The following is a 15,797-nucleotide window of genomic DNA, read 5'->3' as shown; positions in this document are numbered from 1 at the left end:
CCAGTCACTGCTGGGCTTTCCTGGGGTAGTTGCTATGGCCCTTTCACTGGTCCACCATGGATAGGGGCCCTCCTGCGCCACTTGTGGTTATGGGAACTCAGCTACAGGGACATAGAATTTGACCTTTGAATAACTGTATTATTGATCTATTGGGCCCCAAAATCTTTTCTTACACATATATGGGACACTGAATTAGCAAAACATTGAAGTTTATATGTAGGTATCAATGTATGGAAGTGTGAGGCTCCAGAAGCGGCAACTTGTCTTAAACCTTATTGAGAAGATATAGTTTATAATGACCTGGAATCTATACTGTACCAATTCCCTGTTGTAAGACTACGTTCAGTTTTTGTGTATTTTCAATAAGTTTTCTTTCTCCATTGCTGCTGGTATTGGCATTACCATTTAAGAAATAAGGGAAGGCACTCAATAGGCTTTTGAAAAAAATTGTATTATACCGTCATATATTTCCATACATGTGGACTTTTTTTTTACTTATTGTAACAACATTGCCTGTGTCTAAGTTTTCTTCATATAGGACATATGTAAAGGTATCCTTTTTTCTTCTTTTCATAGTTGCGTCTGGAAGCCTTACACCAGATTCTTGTGCTTCTGTCTGGAATGGAGGAGAAGGGAAATGCTCAAACTCTCAGCAGCCGTCAAATATCCACCACCTTTCAGTCCTCCTCTCTGCTCACCTCTGTTAGACTGCAATTTCTTGCCGGTTGTTTTGGACTAGGTACTGTGGGCCATTCCGGCACCAAAGGTGAAAGTGTTCATCTGCATCATTACCAGGTAAAGGGAGGTATTTCACAGCTTACTAAATATAAATGTGACTAAATACCTTTCTGCTTAGTTTCCGCCTCTTGCATATTGAGTAAGCTATCTGATTTCTGTGCTACTTTGTTTCAGTTATAAGTTGTTGTTTTTTTTTTTATAAATAAGTAACATTACGTTTCTGCAATATTTGTTTGCTTTTGATATTAGTCCTTATAAGTTTGAGCGCAGCCATAATTCCTATTTTCCTCTTAAGTATTGTGGAGAGGACTCTATTGGCAGCGTCTCAGATTCTTAGTATTATCCGTATAGTGCCTAAGGTTATCTTTTAGGTTACAATTGAACTGCTTACCTGGACTCATTGCATGTTTTTGTATATCCATCAGCCATCATTGAGATGGCACATATTTGCTTCAATTTTATGTGAGCAATTCAAAGTTTTTAAAGCACTGCATATAACAGGCCATTTTTTATGTGTGTTACTGTCTGCAACAGGAGATATGTTTGTTCCATTTTTCATAATAATGCACTATGTTCTAAATTTATCATAGTGCCTAATGTTAATTTGCACATATACTTGCTTGAAAATGTGAAACTTATTTTCTTGAGGTTTTGAATGTTTACATTGAAAGTGTTATGACATTAGTAACATCCATAAAACTGGACAAATGTACACCTTTAGGCCAAAGTGGGATCCATACTATTAAACTTTATTAAATTTGTTACATGGTTTTTTGATAGGATGGAATACGTGCATCGAAGCAGAGCATTCAGACTGAGATCCAGAAAGCTGTGCACAAAATCTACCAGCAGCTGTCTGCCACCCTAGACCGAGCTCTGCAGACTAATAAACACCACGTTGGTAAGAGTCTCCTCCCTCTCACTACAGACTTTGCAATAGTGACTTATGATCACCAAGGTTGTCTAAACTAATATTAGTTGATTTACACATGCTATTTATGGATTTTTAAAATGCTTTGGTTGCATAAGGCTTTATATGTAAAAGCACTGCAGTTTAGGGCAGTTGAAGTATTTAAGATTGGAGAACACATTTTCTGCATTATCCATTGGTTATACATAGTAATTGTTCAACTAAAAATAGCACCTATAAGTATTACTTAATTTACGCTTTTCTTGGATCTTGATTTTTTTATTTTAGTTTTCTTTTGATATTACTAGTATTCTGTATGCATACATCCACTATAAATACAATATTGTGGCTGTTACCTCCTTATTTTCCAGCAGAGTCTTTTTTTGCATCCTTCAAAAATAAAGCCATGGAAAGTTTAGCTTATGTATAACAAGGCCTTTGCATTTTCAGAAGCCCAGCAACGACTCCTCTTGGTAACAGTCTTTGCCCTCAGCGTGCGGTACCAGCCAGTGGATGTGTCTCTAGCAATTTCCACTGGCCTGCTTAGCGTTCTCTCACAGCTATGTGGTACCGAGACTATGTTGGGACAACCTCTCCAGCTACTTCCCAAGTCCGGAGTGTCTCAGCTGAGCACCGCACTCAAAGTAGCCAGCACCAGACTGCTTCAGATACTTGCAATTACTACTGGGTGAGCTTTTTTTTTTTGTAAAAAAAAATAAATTTCAATTAATTTATTTAAATATATAAAATAACATTATGAAGAAATGGAGGTAAGCTGTAAGTTTGAAGAGGCATTTACAAATATGTGTTGTCACCCCCCTGCAGGACATATGCTGATAAGCTGAGTCCTAAAGTGGTGCAGTCTTTGCTTGACCTGTTGTGCAGCCAACTGAAGAACCTCCTATCTCAGGCTGGAGTAATGCCCTCATTTGGTGAAGAGGAGGAAGAAAGGAAAGCAGAACTAGTAGGAGAAAGTGAAAGAAAGGACTTCAGAGGTATGGTTAATGTAAAGACTACTCATACAATTCCTTTCAGAAACTATTGCATGGTGTATTCAGAAAATGTCAAAGATCAAGATAGATTGGACAGTATCCTTTGTACAAATGAGATGCAAAACCACAGCCTTGTGCTAACTGCCAGCCACTAGCAAGCAGGGTTTATTTTCTAAAATGGAATTTCGTTTTCAAACTAAAGTTCATTGTTGTCTTTAAAACCTAATAAATGTAAAAGTTGACAGTTTGATGGGGCTGCTTACTGCTATTGGATGCCAACTGCATTAAGTCCTTTCCTGCCACTTCTATTATATTTTCATATTTCATCTTCTTTCTCTTTTCTAAGTATAAAATATAAATGGTTTTTTTTATTGCTCTTTGTTTCTTACATTGTTTCTGTTCATAAAGAGCAAAATTAACAAATGGATATGGTTTTGGTTAGCTCACTGTCCTAAAGCACTGTGACAGGGTATTTATTAAAATATGTTCCTATTTCTCCTTCCACTTACGTGCATAAATGTAGCTACTGGCAATAAGCAGCATAAGGCAATATATGTAGACTGCAAATGAAAATTAGCAAAAAAAAACCTATGGGAGTTTAACACTTGTGTTAAATCCTTTTCTCTGTGTCCAATGTGGCTCTGTAGATTTGGGGACTTTCAAATGTCTCACAAAACTGAAGCTCCTCACCCTCTATACTCCATTGGCTATTTCTAACCTGAGTACTTTTCTAACAAAGCCCCAAGGGTCAGAAACAGGCTTTCTGAACAAGGAAAGGAAAGAACAATGTTCTCCCCGGAGAATCAGAATCCTAATAAGGATAACGGAAAAAGAGAATGAACAGGAACACAAACAAAGAGCGTAAAAGATAGGTTACATCCTTTTCTCTTAATCCAATAGTGAACACTGGATGCCCTGAGTTCAAAAATACCATTTTCTCATGTGCGAGGGACACTGGAGAAGTTTCAAAGCTGTCCCTAAGGAACTATACAGTCAGATCTCATGGTGTGCAGCTCCTTTTGTCTAAAATTGACATCCTTGTATACAAAAGTATTAAATCTATAGAATTTTGTGAACATGTGCACCGAACATCAGGTGGTTGCCCTGCACAGCTTCTCAGCAGAGGTCCTGTGCCACCCTGCCCAAGAGGCGCCCACTAATCTTGTTGAATGCACCCTCACATTCTCTGGAACAGTCTGTCCTGTTCAAGTGCAAGCCTGGTGAATTGCTGATGTAATCCACCTGGCAATAGTCTGCTTACACGCTGGCCACCCTTTCTTGTGTACGTCATGGACGACCAACAGGTCATCCACCCAGCGTAAATTCTTGGGCCTCTCTACAAAGGTTCAAGAAGGTCCTAACCACATCCAGAGAGCTAAGAGAGTCCACTTCCTCTAGAGGATTATCCCAGTCCATGGCCGGAATCACAAGTTGACTCACAATCTTGAACCTAGAGACCACCTTGGGCTGAGAGGAAGGCTTAGTTGTAAGCACTTTCCTGTCCACATTGAAGATAAGAAACAGATCTACAGGATAGAGCCCACAGCTCCAACTTCTTCTGACTGAAGAGATAGCCAACAAGAATTTCACCTCCTCCTACTGTTACGAGCTCTGTGTACCGAGACTTCCTGGATGAATCCTGTGCCACAAGAATAACTGGACTACCCTGTCTCCTTACTTTTTTTTGTAGCACCCGCTGAAGCATTCATTACCGTTGGAAGGTCCACTGAGCCAACATGGTGTCAGCTAAACACTCTTATGATCTCTTTTTCTTGATTAGAAGTGCTCCACCTTGTGGTTGAACCTAGTTGCCATCTTGTTGACATGTGCTGGAATTTCTCCGGGTGAAGAGATCATTCTCAGGGAGAAAGGGCCTACTTTATGAGAAAGTCTACTTCTGCCAGAATGTATGCTACTGAATGGAACTTTCTGGCAACCTCCCTTATCTCTAAGGCCCTCTTAGTGCCCCCTTGGTGATTTATGTAAGCCAACACGATGGCATTGTTTGATTGCACCTTTTTGTCCCTTTCTTGCAAGCACTGCACCCATGCGGGTAGAGCGTTAAGAAAGACCCTGGAACTGGTGTACCTTTGCCCCATCCTGAGAGACTGACCTCATCGGTTACCAATGTCCAGTTCCAAATTTTGAAGGGATGACACTTGTGATGAGGTTGTTGCTTTTCAGCTACTAGCTGAGGAGCAGCAATGTCAAGAGATCTGTAATGTATCGCCATCTGACAGTGTCTGTCCTCTAGACATCTGTGGTGGAATTGAACCACTGGTCCCGGAAGAGAAGCAGGTTCCCACCATGGAAGTTCCCTTGTGGGTAGCCTGTCCGTCATGCTGATTGCTTGTCAGAGGGCTTAAATGCTGTAGGTCTCACTGTCCAGGCTTTTCTACTTCTCTGCATATCTCCCCCGGGAGTGGAGGACTGAAACCTTGAGGAATGATCCCTTGCGTTTCCAGGGGATGAAAACAACAAAACATAGGAGCGTTAACAGAAAGGAAAGAATAAATAACATTAATTTTAAATGAATTATCAGTATCTGAGATCTTAGTGGAGGCAATTGTCAGCCATTTGTACATAAACCACATATGGCTAAATATGTAAATATGCATCTGATTTACGTTTTGTTTTGGTTTTTTTTTTATTAGTTTCCAAAGTAATATCACATGGCAGGTAAATGTGTTTACAGTAAACAAATATACAGCAAGAAAAATAAAATGCACTAAAAACGGAGATGAAAGTTAGAGGTAGACTAAAGCCTAAAGGAAAGAGGTGGGGAAGTTGGGAGGGGAGGGGAGGGAGATATCACCATTATCAGCCCAAGAAGGGAGGTCAGTGAAGTGCAAAAAGGACCCTTCATATGGGCGGCCCAATGATTTGCGTTTTTAATGTAAGCATGTACTTGTGTCTTTATATGTTTGCGATGGTCCATTTCATTACATTCATAGCATGATGCTGCTGCACTCGAGACCGTTCAGTCATCTCTATTGTGCAGCACAGTGGCCTAGTGGTTAGCACTTCTGCCTCACAGAACTGCTAACCACTAGCACTGGGGTCATGAGTTCGATTCCCGACCATGGCCTTACCTGTGTGGAGTTTGTATGTTCTCCCTATGTTTGCGTGGGTTTCCTCCAGGTGCTCCGGTTTCCTCCCACACTCTAAAAATATACTAGTAGGTTAATTGGCTGCTTTCAAAATTGACTTCTGTCTGTCTGTGAATTTAGCTCCAATGGGGCAGGGACTGATGTGAATGAATTCTCTGTACAGTGCTGCAAAATTAGTGGCGCTATAGAAATAACTGATGATGATTGGACTATTCACAGAGCAAGGGAGGGTGCGCAGTGTCCCCCAATGGAGTAAGAGAAATGGATTTAACGGTGAGTAAAAATCTTCTTTTCGCTTTCCTGCCATTAGGGGACACTGCGAGACATTGGGGACATACCAAAGCTGCCCCTAAGGGAGGGAATGCTCTAGAACGACTGCTCGCAATACTTTGCCCCCAAAGCTTGCATATGAGGATGAGAAGCCCTGCAACCTATAAAATATAGAGAACGTATAGACAGATGACCATGTGACTGCTCTGCAAAGCTGCTTCGTCGAAGCGCTGTGTCGCGCAGCCCGCGTAGCGCCAATGGCTCTGGTAGAGTGAACCTTTAGCGAATCCGGGACAGGCAGAGATGCTCGGACATACGCTAGACTAATGGTGGATGTGATCCAGCGGGTAATGGCCTTTTATACGCCGGCCAACCACGCTTTTTTGCATCATACAGAACAAAGAGGTCGTTCGTCTTACGACCCCGGGCCGTGCGGTCGACATAAATCAGAAGAGTTCAGACCACATCCAGCAAACGCAAGTGGTCATCAACGGGTCGGACGATGTTGACGCAGAGGGAGGCGGAAAAACAAGGAATGGGAAATTGCAGCAGAGGGCAGTTAATTCTGACACTGACGAGATGGCCAGGAGGAATGCCATTTTCCAGGTGAGGTGGTGCAGCTTCGCCGTCTCTAGAGGTTCAAATGGCGGATGGGTAAGCGCCCTAAGCACCAGGTTGAGGTCCCAGGGCTCCACCAGGTGAAGGAAGGGGGGCTGAACCTCGCTGAGAGCAGCCAATTTCTGCTGGAAATAGATAGAGAGTGCCTTAAGGGACCCTAGCCTGAGCCCTTTATCCAAGCCATCCTGCAGGAAGGCTAGCAGTCTAGGTAGGCTGATCCTAGATGTGTGAGAGCCCTGTGCCTCACACCAAAGGATGTAAGTCTTTCAGACTGTGATAAATGGCCGAGGAAGACGTTTCCTTGCCTTGATAAGGGTGTCAATAACCCTTTGGGAGAAACCCTTGGCACTGAGAAGGTTTCAATAGCCACGCCGTTAAAACTAGTCGATTTAAATCCTGGCAGAGGACCCTGCACGAGCAGATCTGGCAGTGGGAACGGAGGGTCCGTCATTAGTCTCAGTATGTCTGAGAACCATGCCCTGCTCGGCCAATGCGGAGCTATTAGGATTGTGAGAACCCGCTCTATTTTTAGTTTCTTTAGTACCCGCAAGCTCAGGGGTATTGGGGGAAATAGGTACACTAGTTGGAACTGCCATGGAGCTGACATGGCATCTGTGAAGTGTGCATGAGGGTCCCAGGCTTTTGAGCAGTACAAGGGAACCTAATGATTCAGCCTGAAAGCTATGAGGTCGATCTCCGGCATGCCCCATGTCAGCAGTCGCGGCGAGCACCGCCGCGACTCTTGCCTTACTCTTTGAGGCGTCCCGGCCGTCGCTATGGCGATCGGGACGTAATTTCCGGAAAACCTCCTAGCTGTTGCCAAGGCCACGGCCGGACACTAGCAGGTGTAGCGCTGCGTCCCAGCAGTTGGGGACAGCCGGGCGCATGCACAGGAGCGCTGACAAGCCTGTGGGCTAGTTACTTGTGGTTATCAGAATCTGCTCATGTGATATCAGAGCTAAGCTCTGATTGGCTGATGCTGGTATTTAAGGCAGTGCGCCTCACTGCCGGTTAGAGCGTCCTGTCCTCAGTTCTGCTGCCTGCTTGTTCTCTCTCAGCCTGGTTATTATTACTTTTGATTGTCTTCCCGTGTATGACCTTTGCTTGCTTCTGGACCACTGAACCTACGCTTCTGACCCTGACCATTTGCCTGAAAACCGGATTTTGCTCCTCCGCTAGTGCTCCTGACCTTTCGCTTGTCCTTGGATTTCGAACCTCTGCTTGTGACCTCTGACCTCGGTTTTACTGGCCGCTTCTGTCCGCCAATCACCCTTCTCCTGGGTTCTCCTTAAGTCAGTATACGTTACTCGACCCTCTGTCGGCCCGCGGCCAAGTCTGTCCCCACCACTAGGGGCTCCAGCGAAGACCGGGCCTTCAGAGTAGACCCCGAGTTTCATTGTACTGGCTTGGGAGTTCCTAACACCCCAGCGTTCTACATGGAGAGCGAAGACCTCCATGTAGAGAGACCACTTGCCCGGGTGAACCCTTTGCCTGCTGAGGAAGTCTGCTTCCCAATTTTCTACACCTGGGTTGTAGACTGCCGATATCCGCCTAACCATAATCTTGGCTGTTTCTCGCATGGCCCCGCACTGCGAATTCTGCCTTGGTGATTTAGATATGCCACAGCTGTGGCATTGTTTTGATTGGATTTGAAGGGATTTTCCTGCTAGAACTCTCTGAGCCCTCGTCAATGTCCTGCGTACTGCTCTGAGGTTCAGGATATTGATCGAGAGTGTGGCCTCCTGCGGGGACCAGAGTCCCTGAAACCTTAGGGACTCTGTGACTCCTCCCCAGCCTGACAGACTTGCGTCTGTGGTAACTAAGGTCCAAGGGCCGGTCTGAAGAGTCTGGCCCCTGTCCAGATTCGTCTTGGACAACCACCAAGTCATAGAGATGAGAGTTGGTTTAGAAAGGTGAGTAATATGCCTGTCCAAAGGGTCTTGAGAACCTGACCACTTCCGAAGAATCTCTAGTTGGAGAGAGTGGGAGTGTAACTGTGCAAACGGTACCGCTTCGAATGCCGAAACTAGGGTCCCTAGAAGCTTCATGCAACTGAGGAGGGATACCATTTGTTGAGCCAGCAAGGCCCTGTTTCTGCGCAGGAGAGCGCTGACCTTCCGGTAAGTAAACTCTCTGGGTCACTGTGTCGAACACTAGACCCAGGAAGTGCATTCGCTGAGCTGGGATGAGATGATTTTGGTAGATTGAGGATCCACCCATGGGCCTCCAGGAGCCTCATTAAGATTTGAATATGGCGAGCTAAAAGCTCTGCCGACGGGGCCTTCAGGAGGAGATTGTCTAAATAGGGGACTATTGTGACTCCCCTCTGTCGCAGAAGGCCCGCCATTATGGCCATCAGCTTGGTGAACATTCAAGGAGCAGTAGCTAGGCCGAAGGGTAGGGCTGTGAACTGAAAGTGGGAAGTCCCTACTGCAAAGTGGAGGAGGCGATGATGGCGGTTCCATATGGGGACATGAAGATAGGCATCCTTGATGTCGATGGACGCCAAAAACTCTCCCTGCTCCATCCCTGCGATGACCGTCCGAAGGGACTCAATCTTGAACCTTTGAGTAATTACCAGCCTGTTTAGATACTGGAGGTTTAAAATTGGGCGTAAGGATCCGTCCTGTTTTGGTACTAGGAAGAGGCTGGAGTAAAACCCCTGGTCTCTCTCCTGTGCTGGGACAGGGACAATGACATCGGCTGTCAGCAACTTATGGATAGCTTCCTGAAGCACCTTGCGTTTGAGGGGACAAGGGGGGATAGGGGTTCAGAAGAAACTGTGGTGAAGTTAGGGTTAAGTCTATGACGTAGGCCCGCGACACAATCCCCCGTGTCCAACCGTCCGTGGTAGCTGCCCACCATTGGCGTTGGAAGCGAATGAGACGTGCTCCCACCACAGATTCTCGAGGGGAGAGGGGGTCAGGCTGCGGGCTTATCACTTTGTCTCGGAGCTCCGCGCCTGACGGCGGCTCTGCCTCTGGAATACCCTGCCCTGGGAGCAGATGGCTGTCCCCTCCTCGGTGGGATGGGTCGGCCCCGGGCAAAGGAACGAAAAGACCGAACACGCCCCTGGCGCGGTCTATTAGATCCCATGGGGAGAGCATCACCTTTACCTCCTGTGGCCACCCGGATGACTTTTTCTAACTTTGACCCGAACAGAGTAACCCCATCAAATGGCAAAATCTCTAGAGCTCGTTTTGAATCGGCGTCCGACATCCACGAGCATAGCCATACTGTACTGCGAAATGCAATAATGAGGCCAGAGAGTCTCGAATTGACAGACACAGCATCCATGGCTGCCTGCTCTACATATTCAGAGGTCTCCTGAATATGTTTGGCTAAAGAGAGTAGCTCTGTGCGTGAAGTGTTTTTTTGAATGCCTGAAACTAGCTGCTCAGTCCATAGCTGGATAGCCTTGTTGGCCCAGGCTACTGCCATGGTTGGCCTAAACATAGTGCCTGATGCTATGTAGGCCAAACGTAGAGTGAGATCGCACTTTTTTTTTTTCCCTTAAAGACATCCGCTCCTGAGTGGAGGACAAACAGGCTACCAGAGTGTCTACCCTGGGGGAGGCCTCCCATTTAACAGAGTCTTCTGCCGGGAGAGGGTAAAGAGATTTAAACCTGCCCGGCATCGTAAACTGCTTATTTGGCCTAAGCAAGCATCGGTTGCTTTCTCCATCATTGGGGTGGAGGGTTTAAAGGCTGCCACCTGTGCTTTAGTTCTCTTAAATTAAACCCAGACGAGGCCGTGGGTTCAGGGTCAGCAAACCCAGCGGTATGCCTGATACCCAAAATAAGATCGTCTACATTATGGCCTGGTGCAGAATCTATAGCACCAAGAGTATCCTCTTCCTGAATGTCAAGGTCTAAATCTCTCTCCTCATCTGAGGAATGGTTTGATTCAGAATCGCGTCCTTGGGTCACATCTGGGATAATTCTCTTAGGCCTGTGAGTCACCGTGAACAGGCACTCCTCACCCTGACTTGCTAGGTGTTGCAAACATGTGCCTGTGTCAACTAAGGGTAGAGAGTGTGTGTGTGAAACAGGGACATCACGTACCTCTGTAGGCCTCAGCATCACACTGGTGAGTCTCTCCATGGCTGTGGTCACACTGGTGAGTCTGTCCATGGCTATGGTCAGAGATCTGGCCCAGATGGGTTCTTCCACAGCTGCTGTCCCTTGTGCTCGGGTACGAAGCTCCTGGGTCTCGGCCTCGCAAGCCGTGCAAAGGGCGTTCCCGGTTAGGCTGTCCAATGGACAATTTAGCATTACACGTAGCACATGTATAAAACAGCGCAGACTTAGCAGAGGATCCCTTACATTTGGTAGTCCCCTTCTCAGACATGCTTGTAAAGTATTACAGGTTTTATTAAACTAATAACACAATTAGCAATGATAATTTGTCTGAACAATAGTGTCTGTACACAGCACAAGAAATTTGCTGACCAAGTCTATATGCTAGGTCACAAAGGCTGTAAAAAAACACACCAGTCCCCTGATGAAAAGTCTATTATTGCCTTTTTAAAGCAATATTGTATGCCTGTTTAAGCTGCTCACTAACAAACAGAGGAACGATACCAGCAGAGAAGAAGAGCAGCATGCAGCCGACGATCTCAGAGTCCCAATATGGCCACTTCCGTCCCAGGATGCAGGAAGGGGGTGGAGGGAAGTTCCTCCTCCGGATCAGCCCCCGCCTCTAGTGAACGCCGATCAGCGCATACATAGTATGGCTGACAACGTGTATCGCGTCCACTCTGAGTGCCCAGACAGCGTGAACGCTTTTGTCCTTTCAGATGTGCGAATTGCCTCCTATGGAGAGCGATAAGACACAGCAACCCCCGATGCTCGTAGTCTTGGGGAGAGGGGCTTGCCGGCATGTCCGTCAGCGGGGAGAGTGGAAACCCTGCATCTCCCCCGCGCGATTAATAATAATGGGACCGTAGGGGAAAAAATGAATGAAACTCCCTATGTGGCCCACCAAAAGCCCTAATGGCAACTGATCCAGCCTTTGCTAAAGGCTCGTCTCTAGGGGATGGCTTCCGGCCAGAGGTGCAACGTCAGTGAGCTTGTGCTGCTTCTTACCTTTCGCAGGGACCCAGAGTGAAGGAAGCCGACAGGCTGTTCACCCCTCTGGGTCTTTTTATTTTATTTTTTCCCTTAGATGCTTTGTGGAGATCGATACAAACATGTAAAACCTAAACTAAGCTAAGTATAGGCAGGAGCCTATACCAACGTGTCCTATCTCCTAAGGCACTTAAAAAAAAAAACCGGAGGTATCCGTAGGGGAGGAGAGTGGAGATCAAAGAAGTTGATAAGTGCCTAGACTCCTACACCCACTACTATTCCCCAATGTATCGCAGTGTCTCCCCAATGGCAGGAAAGAGAAATATATTTTGTCACAAGAACGGGTTCGGGGTGCTGTTTCCTGGGGTTAAACGGCTGTACTTACTATGCATCAGCCAAACAATATTACACCAGTCCAGTGCTTTGGTTCAAGTAGCTGCAGCTAGTTTTATTCAGCAGCTCCAAAAAATAAACAAAATATAAGCAAAATTCCTAGTCTGTTCGACCTATAACTAACACAACAAGGAGGCACCCTCTCTAAAGTGAAGGACATAATGTCTCCCACACACAAAACAACAGCACTTACTGGTAGCAACAAATTGCAGTGTCTCAAGAGCCATCTGACCTGTTCCCCAAGTATTAAGAGGCTGAGCAGCTAGACTTACAACCTTTTAACAGCACCTTACAGGTGCAACTTCTGATTAGCCAGCATTTTGCTAACTGGTTGGAATTCCCAAAATGGGCCTTTTGAATAGAGCCCGCCCTCTCTCTAACCATTACAAACACTCCCTGGGGTTTTTAAAACACAGATGACCGAAATCTGGACATATGCATCTCCCATTTACAACTTTCCCTGTGCTCTTTCACAATTTATATAGTGTGTGTGTGTGTGTATAGATAGAGAGATGTATATATATTTATTTGCTCAAGATGTTAAGTATAATAGTTGAGTTCTTTACTGTGTAATTCCTTTTCTTACAGCTACACTCAGGAAGCAGCGAATGGCCGAGCTTCATCTTGGCGACTTTTTGGTCTTCCTTCGCAGAGTGGTGTCTTCCAAGGCTATCCAATCAAAGATGGCATCTCCCAAATGGACAGAGGTGTTATTGAACATAGCTTCTCAAAAATGCAGCTCAGGTACTGCTGTCTCAATAAATGGTGTAGTATTTTGTGGTTGTTTTGATAGAATTTCCAAGCTGATGAAGCATTATTTGTACTTCATGGCCATTACAAGTATTGTCTGGACATATATTGATTTTGCCTCCAGTGAGTGTGAAGTAGATTGGTATACGATCCAGTAAATGCTTTTGTCATTTTACAGGTGTCCCACTTGTAGGAAATCTAAGAACTAGGCTTCTTGCCCTGCATGTTCTGGAAGCTGTTCTTCCTGCGTGTGAGTCCAGTGTGGATGATGACCAGATGGCACAGGTATGATACCTATTAGACCATGATGAGCAGTGACTTTGCAGGGATCCTAAAGTGTGTATAATGTGTCTGCAAATTATATATGTAATGTTGCTAGTGATGGTACATGCAGTGAGAAAAAATCAACTTCATTCAAGGAGTTCAGCAAGTTAACTCTCTCCAAGCCAAAACTACCACTCAGGGCTAAATTTACAAAATGTTTCAATTGTGTAGTTCGGGAATATATTTTAAATTGTCCAAATGTACAGCACACAATATTTTCACTGATAAAACACAGTACAACATTTATGCTGTGCCTTACATCAAAATCCAAACATTGTTTGAATTTTCACCTGCAATGTGTGTTTTAATAAAATCATCATTGAGCATTGTAACGGGTTCAACATACTCTGCTACAGTTTGGCAAGGGAGAGGGTGCAACTGTAGGAGGAGAGGATAAATTTATAAATTTAAAGTGAAGTAAATCGGCCAGGGAGCGAGATTACCTTCAGAGGTATTACTCTGCCACCAGAAACTCACTGGCTGTGAAAAGCACCTGCACTCTACTGTGGTGTCGTCACTTGCAGGATACTAGTCATTGCCACCACCAGACACAGATAATAAGATTTTTACTCACCGTAAAATCTATTTCTCTGACTCCATTGGGGGACACTGCGAGACATTGGGTATAGTAGTGGGCTCAGGAGTCTTGTCACTTTAACTGCTAAGTCTTTAGACTCCTCCCCTGCTATGCCCCTCCTCTCCCGAGAGATCCTCAGTTTTGAATAACCAAGAGTGAACGTAAAGGAGGTAATTTAACCTGGACAGGTCTTAAAATATAAAGAACCATAACCAAAGTTTTCACACACAGAACTATATACAGAGCAAGGGAGGGTGCGCAGTGTCCCCCAATGGAGTCAGAGAAATGGATTTTACGGATTTATTTTCTCTTTCCTGCCATTGGGGGACACTGCAAGACATTGGGGATATACCAAAGGGCTTCCTCAAGGGTGGGAATGCTCTGGACCAGCTGCAAGCATAATCCTGCGACCAAAGCTTGCATCAGCCGATGCAAAGCCTTGAAATCTTTAAAGTTTAGTAAATGTGTGGACGGAAGACCAAGTCGCCGCTCTACACAACTGTTCCGCCGACGCCCCGTGTCTAGCCGCCCAGGAGGCAACCACTGCCCTAGTAGAATGTGCCCTTAAGTTCTGCGGAATGTCTAGAGAAGCTGAAATGTAAGCCTCACAAATCGTGGACGTGATCCACCAGGCAATTGACTGCTTTGAAGCAGGCCAGCCTCTTTTATTGGCGTCAAATAAAATAAAAAGATCTCTGGTCTTTCTGACCTGAGATGTACGGTCTACATAACTCTGTAGAGCTCATACCACGTCCAAGTACTGCATAGACCCTTCTGAAGAGTCTTTCTTTGGTTGGAACGCAGGGACAACAATTTCCTGATTTAGGTGGAACCTGGAAACCACCTTAGGAACAAAAGATGGCTTGGTACGAAGGACTGCCCTATCAGCATGAAAAATAAGAAATGGAGGGTCACAGCGAAGCGCTCCGAGCTCAGACACTCTATGAGCTGAAGCTATAGCCAGCAAAAATACCGTCTTCCATGTAAGATACCATAAGTCAATAGACTCTGAAGGTTCAAACGGAGGCCTAGAAAGAGCACGAAGAACCAGATTGAGGTCCCAGGGCTCGACAGGATGGCAAAAAGGAGGTTGTATATGTAATACCCCCTGTAAAAATGTCTTGATAGCTGAATAATCGGCAATCTTTTTTTGAAAGTAGACAGGGCGGATATCTGACCCTTGAGGGAACCCAGACGTAAACCCTTCTGAACACCTTCCTGAAGTAAATCCAGAACGTGGGAAATCTTAAATCTTGAAGAATGAAATCCCTTAGACTCACACCACGCAATATATGTCTTCAACACTCTGTAATATATGGAAGATAAAGAAGGCTTTCTGGCCCTAATCATGGTGGTTATAACATCCTGAGAGAAACCCTTAGCTTTAAGTATTAGGGTTTCAATATCCAGGCCGTCAAATCCAGCTGATCTAACCCTTGGTAAAGGAATGGACCCTGAACCAGAAGATCTGCCTTAATGGGAAGCCGGAATGGAGGAGCCCCTGCTAACAATAGCAGATCTGAGAACCACGCTCTGCGTGGCCAAAATGGAGCTATTAGAATAGCGGAAACTCTCTCCCTCTTCACCTTCTTTAGCACCCGCGCAATCATTGGAATAGGCGGGAACATGTACACCATCCGGTATTGCCAAGGGGCCGACATGGCATCTACTATTTCCGCCGCTGGGTCTCGAGCTCTTGCGCCGTAGTGCGGAACCTGATGGTTCAGACTGGACGCCATCAGGTCTTTTTTCCGGACGGCCCCAACACTCCACCAGTAGGGAGAATACCTGACTGTTTAGAGCCCATTCCCCGGGATGAAGAGTATTTCTGCTGAGGAAGTCTTGGGGATCTGATATTCTGCCCATGCTAATATGTGTCTGGCCTCTCGCATGGCAGCCGCGCTGCGAGTGCCCCCCTTATGATTTATGTACGCTACCGTGGTGGCGTTGTTGGACTTAATCTGTAGAGGTTTTCCTCTTAGAAATTCCTGGGCTCCTATCAGAGTATTGTACACTGCTTTGAGCTCTAGAATATTTATCGGAAAA

At 45.5% G+C, this 15,797-nt stretch overlaps 1 protein-coding gene across 9 annotated transcripts in view; it reads left to right on the top strand.

Annotated features, from left to right (window-relative positions):
- HERC1 (HECT and RLD domain containing E3 ubiquitin protein ligase family member 1) overlaps positions 1 to 15,797 on the top strand; it is a 237,658-nt gene that overhangs the window by 88,032 nt on the left and 133,829 nt on the right. For all 9 annotated transcript variants that reach the window (XM_075208383.1, XM_075208382.1, XM_075208388.1 and 6 more), the window contains 6 exons: positions 577 to 795; positions 1,519 to 1,639; positions 2,099 to 2,336; positions 2,474 to 2,643; positions 12,689 to 12,844; positions 13,029 to 13,135. In XM_075208383.1, coding sequence (XP_075064484.1) covers positions 577 to 795; positions 1,519 to 1,639; positions 2,099 to 2,336; positions 2,474 to 2,643; positions 12,689 to 12,844; positions 13,029 to 13,135 — 1,011 coding nt within the window. The remainder of the gene's footprint in view (positions 1 to 576; positions 796 to 1,518; positions 1,640 to 2,098; positions 2,337 to 2,473; positions 2,644 to 12,688; positions 12,845 to 13,028; positions 13,136 to 15,797) is intronic.

The sequence above is a fragment of the Mixophyes fleayi genome, chromosome 4 (assembly GCF_038048845.1).
Source record: "Mixophyes fleayi isolate aMixFle1 chromosome 4, aMixFle1.hap1, whole genome shotgun sequence".
Lineage (NCBI taxonomy): Eukaryota > Metazoa > Chordata > Amphibia > Anura > Limnodynastidae > Mixophyes > Mixophyes fleayi.
This window is presented reverse-complemented; position numbering and strand designations above follow the sequence as displayed.